Here is a 16,963-nt window from a genome sequence, read left to right as displayed (position 1 = left end):
CCAGTCACCAGGAGCTAAAATAGCATTTTTGTTAGCCATTATTCGTTAACCTTTTCTGGTAGTGAAACCATGTCTTTAGTCAGCAGGAAAACATCACAGCTCTCTGACAAAGAGGCAGACTGAGCTCCTGGAAGCTGCCAGATGCTCATTTTTCTCACCCCACCTCTGTGGAAACCCAGAGCAGACAGGGAAATATTCCTGTTGCCTGAGGTACCTGTTGCCGATTCCCCAACTCCCCTCCTAAAATATCAAAATTTTAATTTACTCAGATGAATGAGCAGTTGACTAAACAGACATTCAATATAAAATTCATAGCAAGAAAAGAGACACTTGGGATAATTTTGATTGATTTACTTGGCAGAGTTTTGATAGCTACTGAAAAACATACTATTCATGTTTAGGTGAAAAATAAATGGAGTCAAATAAGTGTCACTGCATAGTACTAGGAGGTATATACAGCCACATGTAAAAATGCATAAACACAAACATTTCTGTACAGCAACTTTTTTTTTCAGTCTGTATAGAGAAACACTGGTTTATAATATGGGGAAAATATAAAGCAGACATACATGCAACAAGGACGTGACAGTTACATAGGTCCCACCTGCCTCCCAACAGCTGAAATAACAATAATAACAATAATTATAATAATAAAAGCCTTTTTCAGGGAAAAAATTTGAAACCTGGAATGTTTTCATGTTGAGGTTTCCAGAGAGCTTCAGATGTGAAACATATCTGAAGGTGATTTAAAGGCTTGATTCAAAGCCCTGTGAAGGCAATGGAAAAACTCCATTGGTTTCAGTGAGCTTGGGGTCAGACCCAGCTATTTAACCATGATCCCATTCTGCCCTCCCCCAAAACCCAAAGTTGAAATCTGCAGATAAAAATAAACAATCATATCATACAAAACTTTGTATATAGAATACAAAAGGTAACAGCTGACTTTTTGTATAAAATACAACTTTTTGATAGTATATTTATTTCACATATGTATAAATATAACCCAAATAATATGATTTTTATTATTCCTACCAAAATATTATTACTTTTTGTTGTTGTTTTTACAAAAGTTTACAAAACAAATAATTCTTTATATTTACAACCCAATACTGTGAAGAGTGCCCAGTCAATGATGAAAAATAGATTTTAAGGGTAGTGCACTTAGCCATTGCAAAGAAAGGGAAAAAAAAAAGACACTAGCTCCATTCAGATGCAAGTGTTCTGAAGAAATGATACTGGATTCAAGTTTTGGTTGCAAGAGTCTTTCACAAGCTCGCATTTCAAATGCATCAGGCATATATACACAGGACTGGAAATGGCCTCTACCTTTTTTGAACTTACTTAAGACAGGATGTAATTTTGCTCCCAGGGATGGCACTCACAGCCCAGTGTCTTTTGCACTCCAGGCTGAGGCCAACAGGACAACACTCAGCATTGAGTCCACCACTGCATGATATCATAGAACCATGGAATCATAGAATATCCTGAGTTGGAAGGGACCCATGAGAATCATTGAGTCCAAATCCTGACTCCTTGGGACCAGCCCTCAGCTGAACAATTTTTTTTACATCATTTGAAATCAGTCTGGCCCTAATACAGAAACCAGTGGTGGCTTTTCCAATGGCATGTGAGGGTAGTTGAAGTTACCAGACTACAGTGCCCATTGCTCATGGTGATACTAGCTCAGCCTTGGCCTCAGTGGCATCCATGGCAGCTGTCTGCTCCTACCAGTGTGCTGGAAGTCACTGCTGACCTGCTCGTGGACAGGCAGTGTGTGAGGCAGAGAAGCCAATCTTCCTTTCACTTCAAACTCGTGCAGCTACTACTTCAGTCTAGTTTTGCATGATTTATAGGGGACATATTTGTTATATCGCATCTGCATCTCTCCAAGCTTAAGTGGGACTCCAGTGGCCTGAGCTGAAAAGCTCTCCAAAGACTTGGAAAAACTTGTACTGCTGTATCAAATGGACCACATGCACCCCGACTGAAATGGGGAGAAGAGGGAGCTTTATGGGCAGCTGAGTCACCACGTTACACAATGCAGAGGTGTGCATTGATCACTGGCTGGGCTGGCTGAAAGGACTCTTCAGCAGGCTTTCTTGTCCCTCTTACTTCTCTGGGAATGAACAGCCTCAACTGGCATATCTAACTAAATGCCCATGTTACACCTCTTGTGGAGGTGCTGGTGCTCGTTTGTGTGACGATGCTTCTTGAAACATCCTGAAAATTGTGCCCATTTGAAATGACAGGGTGAAATAACTGGAAAAGCCTTATTAAAACCTCTCACAAGAAGTAGGTCAGATAAGTGCAGAGGCTATTGTCAAATAGTCTACTCATCCCACTGCCACTAACAAGGATGAATAAAGCACTTGCACGGGCTGAGCAATGCCTCTTGGCACCGAGGCATGCGAATGTAGGCATTGTATTCCTTTGCCACATCTAGTTTTAGCTAATTCAGAGGAGGCTGTGAAACACATTGCACCATATCATTTGAAAGAAGAGCACTTTCATTTGAATTGCAAGATCTGTTCCCATCCATGAATCCTGTCTGAATCACTGTGCAGCTGCTTTATAGTGACATAGCATATCCTTCTCATGCCATCACTGACCAAGTCTACAGCAAAGAATTTAATACAGTCAAGACTATTCCCTGGCAGGTCTGGGACAGCCTGTATCCTTACGGCTCTGCTCTGTTAGCCTTCAAAGCAAGGTGGCTGCAAACTGCTCATGGGAATGGTCCTTGCCCCAGTATATTTTCTTTCTATGCACAGAAACTGCTCAGGGCAGTATTAGCTGGTCCATCCCCAAACCCAGAACAGATGATTGAGTTCAGTGCCCAGAAATAATCCCCAAAACCGTTTCATGTACAAGCACAGATGTGGCTGATGGAGCCTCCTGCTGTGAGTTATAATTGATGTGCATGCTAGTTTCAGGGGCAGAGCCTCTTGTACTCCAGACAGAGGCTGTGGGGACCTGGGCTATCACCAGAACTCTTTCAACTCCCCCCATATGGAAAAGGAGAAAACAGGATGGAACCGAAACGCTGTGTAATCAAAATGGCAGCTTCCCCCCAGGCCGGTAGATAATGGCATTTCATCTGGGCTAAACCTGTTTGAGACAAGAAGATCAGGCTGAACTACCTGACTGATACTAGCCATGATTTGAAATGAAAACAAGGACAGTGGCTTAGCTGAGCCACTTTAGGTATTTCTCCTCCTCTAAGTTGGACTGGGAGAGTAGTCAGGGACAAATCATGAGCACCTTTCTCACTCAAGTTTCTATTAAGTCACTGGAGTCCCTGGGGAAGGGCAAGGTGGCAAAGTGAGGATCCTGAGCTTTGGAAGTAGTTAATCTCATGTTTCCCTCAATGCCCAGAATGACTGCGCTGGCAGAATAGAAGCATCCTCTAATACTTCCTGCAAACACTGATGAACAGGAGAACACAAATGCTAGAGCACACCCAGTAACACACTGGACGATCTGTTTCCTTCTTCCCTTGGATGAGACCACTTACCCTGCTGTGTGCTACAAAAGGTACAGGTTTTATAACAAAATCATTGGGAAAGCAAGTGTAAGTTTGTACTGTGCAGAAGTAAACAGTTTTTGTAATGCCATGAGATTTACACAGGGCTTGATGCTGTCAGGGCTGAGCAGTCCCAAGGAAGTAAAGGGCTGTGAACATAATGACTGAAAAGATGTGGACCACTTGGGGTGTTGCTTGCACTCAGAGAAATGATGTTCCACAGCCCATACCACTGTCTGGTGCTTCCATGTGTGGGAAGCTGAACACGTTTTTTTCCCGGAGCCCCTCTGAGAAGAACCAATGAGTTTGCAATGGGCTGGGCACAGGTCTGGGGAACAGACCCTTCACATGTTTTCACTCCTTTGTGGCAGGCAGGAATATCACTTACACTGTCACTTCAGTTTTGTTCCTAGAACTGCTCTTCAAACAGGACAGTTGCTCTGTGTTGTATTTTAAAGGACAGCCCAGTTACTGGAGTGTAAATTAATGAAGCAGGTTGTTGGCATCTAAAAAGAAAGCTAATGTCCTTGCTGCCTCTTCATCTGGTTCCCTCTTGGTACTCTCACTTACGAGTGGTTCCCTAAAATTTCATCGAGGTTGATGTCTTTCATCCAGTCATCATTACCAGGTTCTGTTTTCAGTAAAGAATCTATAAAATCCGAGTCACTGTTGAGCGCAGGTCCTATACTGTCACCTTGCTGGTTCAGAAAGTCAAACGCTAGGTCATTGCCATGGTCACTTCCTTGGTAAGCCCGGGAGGTTTGGTTGGTGGTTGTGAAACCGGTTGATGGCAGAGATGACGGCGGTGTCATACTTGTTCCTGGCTGATTCAAGGTAGGCACAGTCTGTCCTCTCAGCTGATTGGGTCTTATGCTGAGCCCTCGTAGTGAGCCAGCAGATTGTCCATTTAGAGTCTGGTGCATTTGGTTTAGAGGGGGCCGCATTTGGACTCCCGCCGTTAACTGGTTAGGAGGTGCCAAAGCACGCTGAGGAAAATGCTGGTTCCCTACGCTGCGCTGCAAAGACTGGTTAGGATATGGAGTGCCGGTGGGGAAACGGACCCCTGCAGGTTTCAGTGCATCCTGCTGCTTCACTGCAGCCTCTTGTGGGGCCCAGTTCTGGGCATTGGCAGTAGCCGTGATCATCACATTGGCCGGCCGTTGAGCAGGGATACCTGTCGCTCCATGGGTCAAGCTTGGCCTTATTTGCTGAGAGCTGACCACTGACCCCGTGCCAAAAGCTGCCCCGTTGTTCCCCTGTGTCATGGTTTGCTGTCGGGACACCATGGGGTTATTTTGACTGGGCAGAACTTGATTTTGGTTTCTGTGTGGCTGCATTTGGTTCATTCCTGAAGTCACATTGTATGTGCTTGGTTGGTTGCAAGGAAGGTTCCCGTAGCAGCCCATACTCCGAGCAGCAGGAACAGAAGGCATTCGGGTTCCAGCAGGGGTGGACATGAGGCTGGAGTTCTGGGGCATGATGCTGTGAGTTGAAATTGGGTTGGATAAGGACATGTTGTTGGAGCTCATGCTCACAGCTGGTGAACCACCTGGAAAGGAGAAAACAGAAGTGTTACAACAAGCGTGGGTGCATGGATATGTGGAGTCATTCAAATACCAACAGCTCAAAAATCCAGTTTTCTATAGGCAGAATTTCTTGACGAAGACACTTTGCTCTTAAGAGAACTTACATGAACTTGCTCAAGGCCTTGAAGATGCCTATCATCCAAAGGGTGGTTTGGTCTGTACTAAGCCACTTGTGGTCTTTCCATCCCTTCAGAGGAGAGCACATGAACCAAAACTGGTGCTCATTGTAAGAGAAATATTGGAGCAGGGAAGGACAGACAGAACCACTGGACATCCCTTCAGAGGAGAGCACATGAACCAAAACTGGTGCTCATTGTAAGAGAAATATTGGAGGGAAGGACAGACAGAACCACTGGGCAGGAGAGAGGACTTTCCTGCCTTCCTTTACAGAATCACTAGACATGTCAGACAGGACAAAGCCTCTCTAAGTGATCAGAGATCAAGAACTTTTCCTTACAGGGCATGGCTCATCCTGGTTCCCTCTAGAGACAATGGGGAGTGAGAGGCACTTTAATCAGGCTCCTTTCCCACCTTTCTTATACTCCTACAGGAACAGAATCCATCCTTTTTGGGAATGTCTGTCCCAGATGACAGCAGGAGACAAGACTGCATCTCACACATTTGCAGCCTTATGCTGGGACAGGAGCTCAGTCCAGTCTGTGATGTGCCTGTCCTCCCGCGTGGTGGCTGAGCAGGCATGGGGACATGACTCGGTGCTGTGCCTGCTGAGCCCCACACATGCCCTTTCTAAACTCTCTTCCCAGCTGGGCTATGGCTATTTACCCCTGCAGAAACAGACTTGCCAGTGAGGGAGCCACACGTGATGTGCCAGCACTTGCTGCACCTGAACATCCCCTTTTGTGCATCATAAAGCTACAAGTTAGGAGTTGGCAGGAATTTATCACTCCTGGCTGATTCTGCCCAACAGAGGATTTTCCTGTAGTTGACCAATGCCAATGGATGACAAGAAGAGAGGATTTTCTTACTTTCAGCTGCCAAACCTTGACACAAGCTCACTTCTTTGGCAGCCTCTAGTTAGAGGCCACAGTAGGTCATTTATACCATGAAGACTAAGTGCTTATGCAGTGCAAGACTGAATGAATCCCTGAGAGACTGGTTGAAAAAGACCAACCACTTTTTAAACACAGCCAGTGTAGATGGCACTGTGGAGAACCCTAACTGGACACAATCAGCTGCTCCACATTGTAATTCCCTTTGCTGCTGTTGCTTCCAGTACAAACCCTACAAGAAGCACAGCTCAGAAAAGTCAGGTTCAAGGCAAATGAAAGGAGATGTTTCTTCACACTGTGTGTGGGTCAGATGAGGAAATCTGTGCCACATGGCACAGTACAAGCTAAATTCTCACACCTCTTTGGGTGGCCCCCAAAGTGTGAGAAAAGCTGTCAAATGAGCTTTCTACCAAGGTACCACTGCATTTCAGGAATTCTCAGAGCCTTTCCCAGAGGAGGAATGAGGAGATTTGCTGTTTCATAGGGTGCAACTAATAGCAATTGTTGGGCATGAGACATTGCCCTGGTTTGATCCTTCGTACATATGGCAAAAGCAGATGGAATTTGACTAACTTCAGCTTCATCACCAAATCTTATTATATATTGGTCTGTATGACTAATTTTATTAGTTGGCCCATCAGAAATTCCTTCCTACTGCACAGTGCTTCAAGACTGTGCCATGCTTGCAGCATCCTCCAAATACTTCAGCCTCAGTGTGTGGCATGTTTTTCCAGTCCTTTGGTCCTTTGGATGTCCCTTCAGAATGTGACAGTTTTTGATGTTTGATTTCAGAGCTGTACATCATAGGTGGTCACAGTAATAACTTTTGCACATCTCCAATGTGGATGTAAAGTAAGCTCTATTTTTCCGGTTCAGCATCATCTCAGACAATGTTCGCATATCCAGTTTCAATCACACAGCCTGCTCACAGTGATATCTGGAGACCTGTCAGCCATTTCCTTTTGAGCTGTGTTAATTTTGTGCCACTCAGGTTTCTTAACCAAAATAGGCAGTAAGAAGTCAAATGCTTTAAGGGACGTACAACTGAACAACTATTGCCTCTAAGTTATGGTTTCATTGAAAGAGATACCATGCAAGTTTGGAAAGATTCTTCTAACATCAGCTCATGTTGCTTGAAATTAATTCCATCTTCCCCTTCCTAAATTCTTTGTTATTTGGGCTATATCTGCTCTCCAGTAATTTTGCTGAGCTCTGCATTAGACTACTAGGGCTGCAATTACCTACTTAGTCTTTTAATTTTTATCATGGCATTAGCAACCTCTTTTGCTGTTTCAAGACTAAATAAAAGGTGACACTAAGAATTTGGAGAACCTCTCAGCCAGCTCTTTTAAAACTCTTTGAGACAAATCATGGGCATACATATTTAAAAAGTCTGTGTTTAGGAACAGCTATTTAATATGCTGTTCCTGTTGAAATTTCACCATAATGATGTTCAGCTCCCACAGTCTGGAACCAAAGAAAAAATTGTGTATTTCTGCTTTTTCTGCATTATTTTTATACGTATGCTATTTCTATTTAGAAATGGATGCAAAAGATTCTTTTTTTTTTTCCTTAAGGACTTAAAACATAACTTCTCCCAAATCATTATTAACACTGAGTGTGACTCCACAACCAGAGCGTTTGTTTCAAATCAATATAAACACAGATACCTAAATTAAGAAGCTCCCCCTAGGCTGGGGGAGTTAGCTTGTCCTAACTTCAGCACCTAAATTCAGTCCCTGAGCTGGGCAGCCCCTGGGACAGGATATGCTATGGGGAGTCCACTTGGTTTTAGCCCAACAGGGACAATCACATTCCCACAATCAGTGCTCAATTGGCAACCACATGATTAGCCCCATGTTCGGCTTTGCTAGTGGGTTGTGTGTTTTGGGAAGTACTGTAACATCTCCTATGAAGACAGGCTGAGAGTTGGGGTTGTTAAGTTGGGAGAAGAGAAGGCTCTGAGGTGATCTGGTATTTTCTTTCTAGTACCTGAAGGTGGCTACAAGAGAGAGAGAGGGACTTTTTTACAAGGACAAGGGGGAATGACTTTAAATTGAGGCAAGATAGGTCCCAATTTAATACATCCTTAATAATCTCTTAATGGATTAGACATAGGAAAGAAATTTACTCAAGGGTGGTGAAACACTGGACTAGTGAAAGAGTTGTGAATGTCCCATCCCTGAAAGTATGCAAGGCCAGGTTGGATGGGGCTCTGACTAACCTGGTCTAGTGACAGCTGTCCCTGCCCACAGCAGAAGGTTTGGCACTAGATGATCTTTAAGGTCCTTTCCAACCCAGACCTTTCTGTGATTCTGTCATTTTTTTGAAAGGATGATAGGGTCCCATTTTTTGCTGCCATGAGCCCATATTAAAGAGGAGGAATGTTACAGAATTCAGTGGCATTTCAAGAGATGGTTCTCTCCCTCCAGCTGAACTTCAAGTTGTAGAGTTACTTCAGTGCCACTGGGATGAAGCCCCTCATGGGGTGACCCTGCCAGCTGTTGAGCAGACCTCAGGGCTACCATCACACTGCTCCTGCAAATGCTACACTTTTTAAAGAACACAAGTGTTTGGGAAGGGGTTGTACTTGCTGCCAAAAGACGAAGCTTCCTCTTTCTTTGTTTTGCTATTTTTATGCTTTTATTTTTAACATAAGTATTTTCCACTCATTTCTTCCAGATGGGAAGAAATGCCTTCCCCAGAAGCACTGTGTACAGCAGCTGGGCACCCCAGGCTACAGCAATTCGGAGAAACACCTTCCCTACCCAATTCACCTGCTCCTTTCTTGGGGGTTTCTTGCCATGGCATGGCACTGTGGGGAAGAGTATAGAGAAATAAAATACTCAACCAAGTTTCTCCAGTCTGTGCGATTTTATTTAGCTTTTTGTTTCTTCTTCCCTGATCTGAGCAAAGCTATTCCCAGAAAAAGGGAACAGTTTCCCTACTGTTACTCCCTTATGCAAGAGTTTCCTAATCGCTCCCTCTGGTAGCTTTGCTGGAAGCTCCCAGAACAGCCCTTTCTCCCAGGCTTGCCTGAAAGGCCGCTGTCCTCCCAGGGCTCACTCAGCAGGGACTTGAGGTTTGAATGGACAAGTGCTGCCATTCCCACATGTTTCAAACTGAGGAGATGCAGCTCCAAATACCACAAGACTGGCAAAGAGTCCATCAGATTAACAAAAACAAGAGCTGCTACATAACAGTGGTGATCCACTCTCTTTGGAGCCTTTCACACATGTGGCTGCACTCACTTCCATTTTCTCTCTCAGGCTAGAAATGGATTGTTTTTAAGTAAAAGCCAAGAGTCTCAGTTAATCATTTGGTTCCAGGAACAAACCTTTAAACAACACACCAAATCACAAGACTCCTCAGCAAAATGCTGGGTTTGCCAAAGCATTTATTTTGGGAGTACAGGAGGTACCAAGCCAGCGAGCAGGGCCCTCACCATGGACTATTACACTGGGATGCTTGAGCCAATTTACTGGAGAAGATTAATGCCCAGGTCCATTAGAAAGCAGCAGTTTCCAGCAGCATATTCCAGGCTGCAGCAAGATTATCACTGCTAGTACTTGTAAGCAGAGCAAAGGACCACAGGAATACTGCTTGAGCGGCCCAACCTGGCCCATCCTTACATAGCCAGCAGATTGGGCAGAGGGGTGGCATGTGAGTAAGCTGCACTTCAGAGCTCATTAAAATTGTAATAGAAGCTGAAAAGGTTGTGCTGCAAAGGACAGGTAAGAAGGAAAAACTCAGATCACTGGCTGAATCTGCAGAGACAAAAATTATGGAAAAACAAAACAAAAAAAAAAAACAACAAACCCCTCTTCTTTTTCTTTAGCATGTTGCATACAGAAATATACTAGAAGGCAAAGAAATCTTTTTATACTTACATGCACAGACACTTTTGCAGTATAGAAAACATCCTTTGATCCCATCTGCTGCATTTTCCCCACCTCCTCTCTCCTCAGCATTTTTTTCTTACTCTGCCTTTGCTCTCTGAGTGGCCCTCAGCCAATCAGCAAGGTGAACAGTATGAAAAGCCAAACAATCAGTCCTGTGCTCCAATAACTAGACTCTCCCAGGAGGTCAGGGAACAAGAGCTGAAATGAAGGACTGGTCCTGAAGTGTTGGACATTTCCTGCCCTGGGCAGTTCTGGCAGAAAGCAAGGGCTTTTACTCTACTGTTTGACTGATCTGTTGAAATGCTGCTTGTAGAGCAGTGCTAAGGCCATGACCATGGCCTATTAAACAGATCAAAAGTACCACCCATGATGGTGCTGAGTGGGGTGCTTAAAAATCCGTATGAGTGTCCTCACACTGTCCATGAACTGTCATTTGAAGGGAGGGATGGGTCCCATCTCAGTCTCTGAACCAAGATGCACCACATATGTGGGAGAAGCATCTGAGCACAGTGACGTTGCATAGTCAAGAGAACATCTCTGCATCAGCTATTTGGGTGCACATCTGCCCCAGATAGTGCTGATGGGAGGGGTACCAACTCCTCCTTGCCCATGTCTGAGAGAGGCAGTATCAGCCTGGATGAAGCAGCAGATCATACACCAGCACTTCTCAGTGGTGCAGGACAGTGAGGTATGTAGCACAGGAGAGCACAGCCACCACCCACTGCCTCTGCAGTGATGGAAGCAGATATCCAGAAAATCATGCCCCAGTCATTCCACGCATGCGTGGCTCTTATGGGTGGTCTTCCAGCTGGAAGGAAGGAAGAAAGAAAAGAATTGCATTGAGCCCATGAGTACTTACCAGGATATTGGTTTGTTTGTTGCATGTTGACCACATTCCTTCTTTGGTCTTTATAATCTGGTGGTGGTCTTGTCAAGTGTCTGTTCAGTTGGTCTTGTGGAGTTATTTTCTCCTAAAGGATTAGAGTAGAAGTACATTAATTTGCTTTTCTTTATGCTTTCCTGGCTCTGTGTTTTGCCAATCTCTTTCTTTTCTCAGTTATGTACAAAGCTGAAGTATTCCTTCCTTTCACCCTGTCTGGTCCACAGGACAGTCACTTGTGAAGCTGTGCCATCACCTACTGAAGTCTATATGGAAATATCTTTGCTGGTTGCATTGTGTTTGAGTCTGGTTCAACTTTCCTCTCAGCCTTTGAGAACAATGTCCATGTCTGCACTGCAGGACAAAGTGTATTCCAGTTTCAGTTTGTCATCTCCATCCACAGCCATGCCCTCCCTCACTCTGTCATCCTACACTGGAGAGGTGACCACAAAACCCAGTAAAATCCTTGCTTTTTTGTCCCCCCAGCTCTCCTTAGTAGGGATATCAGCAGGACACATGGTTTAGGACAAGAACAAGGATGGTGCTGAGCTGGCTGTTTGCATGCCACTCAACATTGCCCTGTGCTTCCCTGTACATGTACGAGATGCTGTCTTTCCTCTTACATTGGGAGTACAAGAATTGGGGTGAGGACAACAGGGAAAGATTGTAGGAAAAATATTAGCTGGGGAGATTTTTTTTTTTTTTTTTGAGCTTTCAGGGACATGTCTCTGGTGAGAGGAAGATACAAATCCAAGTCCTTGAACTGAAATCTGACTAAGTGCCCGGTGCTCATAAAGATCTGGAAAGAGCAGGCACCAGAGTCAATGCCAAATCTCTCATCAGCATCCGTGTGATTTGATGCCTCCAGAGTGTTACTGCTCAGCCTGAGACATGGTTCCTTGGGATAAGTGCCCCCATGGCAGGAAATTGTGAGTTTGGTGTATGTGTGCCTTTACTGGACAGCTGCTGGGACAGATGCTAGGACAGCATCACATTTCTTCTGCAATGTGCACGGGTTTTGTGCTCAGCTGCCAGAATGGCAAACCAGCTTGTCAGTGTCAAAGAGTCAGGCCCTGGCTGATGATGCAAGTCCATTGGAGTAAATTGGGGATAATCTGCCTGAAAACAGCATGCATGTGGACCTTCTTGTGAAAAATCTGTATTTTCTTCTCCCAGGAGGACTTAAAAACACTGGGAGAAGAGCCCTTCTTGCCCTTAGGGCATTTCCACAATTCATGATGGGAGGGAGGGGTTTGACTAAGGTTTGTTTTTATATCCTTCTCAACCTGAATCCTTGTGAAGAAGACAGACTCCCATGAAATCCTTGCAATGCATGTAAAAACTGTAGGCAAGCTTTATGTGCATTTCTATGTACACAATACAAAAGCAAAGGCAAGCCGATTAAATTTCCATTTTATTTAAGATAAGCTATTTGACCAATTAAGTTTTTGCTCTGCTATAAATTCTGACAGAAAACTGCAGCACAGAGAGCTGATTTTGAACTGCTTTTTTCTTCTGCATGAATCGAAAAGTCAAGAAATATTTCCTTTATAGAATCCCCCATGTCTCCTAAAATGACCAGAAATTCCCAACTAGTCTCTCAGATACCAAAGGACAGAGAACTGGCTGCAGATACCTAGAAATGCAAAAATAAAACCAGAGAAAGTAGGACTCATATGCGATCCCAGCCAAGCACATAAACTTTTCTTGAACCCCAAAATCAAGGTACCTGATCCTTGTTTACACACAGGTATTTTACACTATGCTGCTTGGGTGACAGATCCTGGAAGTAAACTTTCCTCTGAGGTGGAAGTAGCATAGCAGTGCACCTTGATTTATCTTGCAAAGAAAGCCATGGACAATATTCATATGTCTCAAAACCAAGCATATGCTTGACTGTTCTTGTAATGAAACTACAGTAGCTTGGAAACTTGTTTCTTACAGATTGAAGAAGGTTTCAAAAAGGCTTAGAAAAGTGCTGAAAAATACAAGGCGCACTCTTGAAGTTCTAGGCATTGCCAAAACAACCTTGAAGTTTTAGGGGGCTTTCTTCTCCCTGCCTTAGATTTCTTTTCTATTGTTTTTATGACAATATTTTCCATGTAAAATAAGAAATTAGTAAACTTACAGCTTCTGCCAACATCTGCTGCTGTAGAAGGAGTTGTTTTTGCTCCATCATTTGCCGTTGCAGAGCCTGTTTCTTTTCCATCAGCTGCTGATTCAACAATGATTGCTGGGATGAGTTCATGTAGCCACTTCCAGTGTTTGGATTTGAGCAAGAACTGGAGCTTGGAGTGGGGCCAGCTCCCTGGCCTACCACAGAGTGTTGTTCCTGAAACAGAAGAAAAGGCTCGTGAAGGATGAAAATAATAACAAGCGTCAAGAAAAGGAAATAATCCTTTTTATGTAATTAGCTGAAGCTCAGGACAGGGCCCACAGATCCTCAGGACAAGTGACTGATACAAAGGCTATGACAAGGTAAGAAGAGGTTTGAGTAACTTCATCCCTCAGGAAAGACTCTGAAAATGTGCCAGGTGGTTCCAGCGGAAAACCTCAATATTGTACCAGGAGCTTGGGAAATATTTGCAGAAGTAACAGAGCTGTCCTGGGGATCTTTCAGGAAACATGCATCAGGCTGTACAGCAGTTTGTTTGACCACAAGGGAACCAACTCGGTGTCTGCTCGTTCCTACCATCTGGTGAACAGCAGTGAGAAGCTGCAGACTTGTTGGTAGAAGTGGCATCTATTCTTAGAAAATACAGAGGTGGGAAGTTAATACTTCACAGTGGGGTGAATGGCGCTGCTTTCATTAGTCTCGTCATCTCCCTGACAAGAGCACTCTCTGAGAGACTGCTAATTGAATCCCATTAGCAACACGATTAAATAGGCTTAGAGTGTATCAACTTCCTCAGTAAAATAAATGTGTAACTGGGAAGGACCTTGAAGAGTCTCTCTGGTCTTTGTGAGAGACCTAGATCTGCTTCCTGTTCCCATTGTGCAGCTCCATAATGAAGGGATGGCAAAAAGTCATCTTAGAGGGCAGTGGGGAAGGAACATGAGAACTCAAACCATGCTCATAGAAGATGAGAATGTACATGGAATGACAGCATGCTGCTCCTTTTCTCTTGGCCATTAATTGCCTTGGCAGCAATGTGTTTTTTGTCTACTTACTCCAGCAGGATTTGGTACTTGGGCCTTTACTAAATGTAGCTTTCTTAGTACACACACAAATACTCAGCCTATGTTGGATCCCTCGATACCCATGTATTTCTTAGCCACACAGCTACAAAGAAAATGGGATACACTGAAGAGGTCACAACAGTCAGGAGACATCCATTCTCTGACCCCACTTGGCTGCAATTCACCATAAGAACCAACCACATAACTGTACAACCTAAGAGGCAGCAGCATTTCTGCCTTGGAACACAAGACCCCACAGCGGGAGTCTGATGCTCCCTGTTGCACAGCGGTTCCCTCAGTACCGAGCTGCAGCGCCAGGATCTGGGCTGCTATCCTAGTAAAGCTCTGCTCTGTGCCCATTGTCCCCTGGGGCCTTTGGGCAAACACGGGCTGACCGACATTGAAACAAGGACTGGTCATACGTAGCCTACCCATGCCCTGAAGACCACAGGGCACTGATGTTTAGTGCTTTGCAAACTCCAGGAAAGCTCATTCCTGTGCCTTAGCTTTTCCATCCCTCCCCTCCCCACTAACACACTCAGTGCAGACTAATCCCACTTATCTTTCTACCATCTGGCATGGAAGAAGCACAATGATTGTTATGGGTATTTCTATTTTAAAATAACTCCATGGCTTCTAGATGGGGCGACATGAGTGTGTAGCTAGTTAGATAAAGCATTTGAAGACTGTTACTGAAATAAAAAGCTTGACTTTCTTCTGGAGCCACCTGCAGCCCCGAAGGCAGTGTTACAAACCCACCCTTCAAATTTATTGGGCTCTTACACAATTATATCCTGCACACTTTCTTTCAGTTCCAGAAGGAATCTAGGATTGCTCGGCAGTGCCACATTTTTCAGCCCTTATGTTAGCTGCAAGATAGAAAATACCTCCTCTCAACAGACCCGCTTGCCAAGTTGTTGCGCAAACTTTTTTGTCTTTCCTAAAATATTTTGAAAAGAAAAATATGTTACAATAAATTGGCTTTGACTTCTATATTCAAATGACAACTCTAGCTTGAACCCAGCCACATGTTCCCTCCATTAATAGAATTCATCTGTTGTGTTTTTGCACAGATAGTGCAGGCTCCCCCAAATGTGCTTTCAGTCCTACGTAAAAAAACCAACAAAGCCTAAGTTTTTCCTTCCCTCATTCCCTAGCAGCCCATATAAGCAGTGGGGGGGATTTTGTCTTAAGATAAACTGTGTAGTGTTCATTCACAGTATCTATCAAAGAAAGCTCTTCTGTAATAGCCATTGGCACAAAACACCAGCTGCTTGGCACACAGACCCTGAGAAAACAGTGTAAATCATCAACTTGGAGCCAGGTTGGGGTTTTTTTGCATTTGGTCCTTTCTCTGCTGTTCATGAAATGTTAGTGTGAGCCTATGAATCTACGATGTGTTACTTCTCCTGCCTGCTGATCTTCCCCTTGCAATGGGAGAAGGAAGAACAGTTTCCTAATAAATCAGGAGACTAGCTGCACAGCAGTTTGACCCTTCATGAACCAGTGCTATCGAGCCTTGCTCTCACCCTGCGCTTCCATCACTGCAAACCAGACAGCAGAAGGACTGCACTGCTGTCAGGGATGTGGGGCTCTGCCCCTGCGCAGGACAAAGTGTGCCTCCTGAGACATCCCTGAGAGGAAGGGCAGGTTTGGTTTACCCTGCTTCTACTGTTCCACCCTGCTCTAAGACCAGCTTTACTGCAGCAGCTTTACTGCAACTCCATACATCTAGAGCTGCTGATTTTTATGTCATTCCTGGGTTTCCATGCTGCAGTTCATGTCGTTTAACGTTAGAAAGCCCTGACCAAAAAAAAATCTGGAGTGGGACATGCCTGTCCCCTTGCCCAGGGGCACCTCTGCCCAGAAGGCTGCAGAGGCAGCCCAGCATCCCTCCAGCTGGGGAGCCCCGAGTGCTTGTCTGCACGGTGTCACCACGTTGTTTCCCTACATGAGGAAGGTAACCTGTCCCCTTTGCCCCCAGGGAGGCGACATGATGGGGAGCACATCCCTGCAGCCAGGCAGGTGTCAGGGACAGGCTAGAAGCATCACACCTCCAACAGGTACAAATGTCCACCTGGGTTTACCCCCAGTTTCTGCCCTACTCGTTGGCACTGCTCACGCATGTTCCACGTTCCTCCAGCCCTGCAAATGACCTACAGCCCTTTTAGGGCCATCTCTGGTGCCAGCTGGGGCTGGGTTAGTGTTCACCAACCACCACAAAACTCCATCTGCCCTGCCAGAGCTGAAGCTTCAGCATGGTGATTCTCGACATACAAAGCAGATGTGTTGCACCACATTATCTGATGTTACAGTGCCATATAAAACCTATGAGATGCAGAAAGGCAGACAGTGAGAGTTCATCAGAGCTGGTAGCACAACTGTGGTTTTGTTCAGAAGCATTACAAAGAACATTACGTTCAAATGTTTAAATTAGCAGTAAAACAAACCATTTAAGACGAAGTTTGCCTTTTACTATCCCTGCTGCAGCTGATTTGTGTTCATACAAATGAAGGGATGTTTTGGCTTCTAACACATATATGAACTTTTAAAAATAGATTTTTCTTTTTTGCCCTTTTTTCTCCTCTCCTCTCCTCCTTTCCCTACAAAGCTTGTCAGGAACTCAAAGCTTTTTGCATGCTTATGTCTCTGCATTCTTAGTTTAGAAGTGGTTTAAGGACAGTTGGCTGAAAAAGAATGTGCAAACCTTTCCCCTCTTTCTCCTGGAAATGCTTTCAATTGATGAATAGTTTTGATGGGACAGAAGGGAAACAATGGTCAATTTTGTACAAAACCACAATGCCCGCAGAGGCTGTTTGTTTCCCAGCCAGGAGCCCTGACATCTGTGCCACAAGATGAGCTTCTGCTTCTTGCAGATTTTT

General features: G+C 44.6%; 1 protein-coding gene across 1 annotated transcript in view; it reads right to left on the bottom strand.

The window, feature by feature from the left end:
• Window positions 1-345: 345 nt before the first annotated feature.
• The window catches only part of MAML2 (mastermind like transcriptional coactivator 2), a 208,717-nt gene continuing 192,099 nt past the window's right edge, over window positions 346-16,963 (bottom strand). Inside the window, exons 3-5 of the mRNA XM_041487258.1 lie at window positions 13,030-13,233; window positions 10,881-10,992; window positions 346-5,072 (exon numbers count right to left, since the gene is read on the bottom strand). Coding sequence (XP_041343192.1) covers window positions 4,090-5,072; window positions 10,881-10,992; window positions 13,030-13,233 — 1,299 coding nt within the window. The 3' untranslated portion in view covers window positions 346-4,089. The remainder of the gene's footprint in view (window positions 5,073-10,880; window positions 10,993-13,029; window positions 13,234-16,963) is intronic.

The sequence above is a fragment of the Pyrgilauda ruficollis genome, unplaced genomic scaffold (genome assembly GCF_017590135.1).
Source record: "Pyrgilauda ruficollis isolate IOZ18807 unplaced genomic scaffold, ASM1759013v1 scaffold8, whole genome shotgun sequence".
NCBI classification, from domain to species: domain Eukaryota; kingdom Metazoa; phylum Chordata; class Aves; order Passeriformes; family Passeridae; genus Pyrgilauda; species Pyrgilauda ruficollis.
Note: the sequence above shows the minus strand (reverse complement) of the source record. Positions and strands in the feature narration are given on the sequence as shown.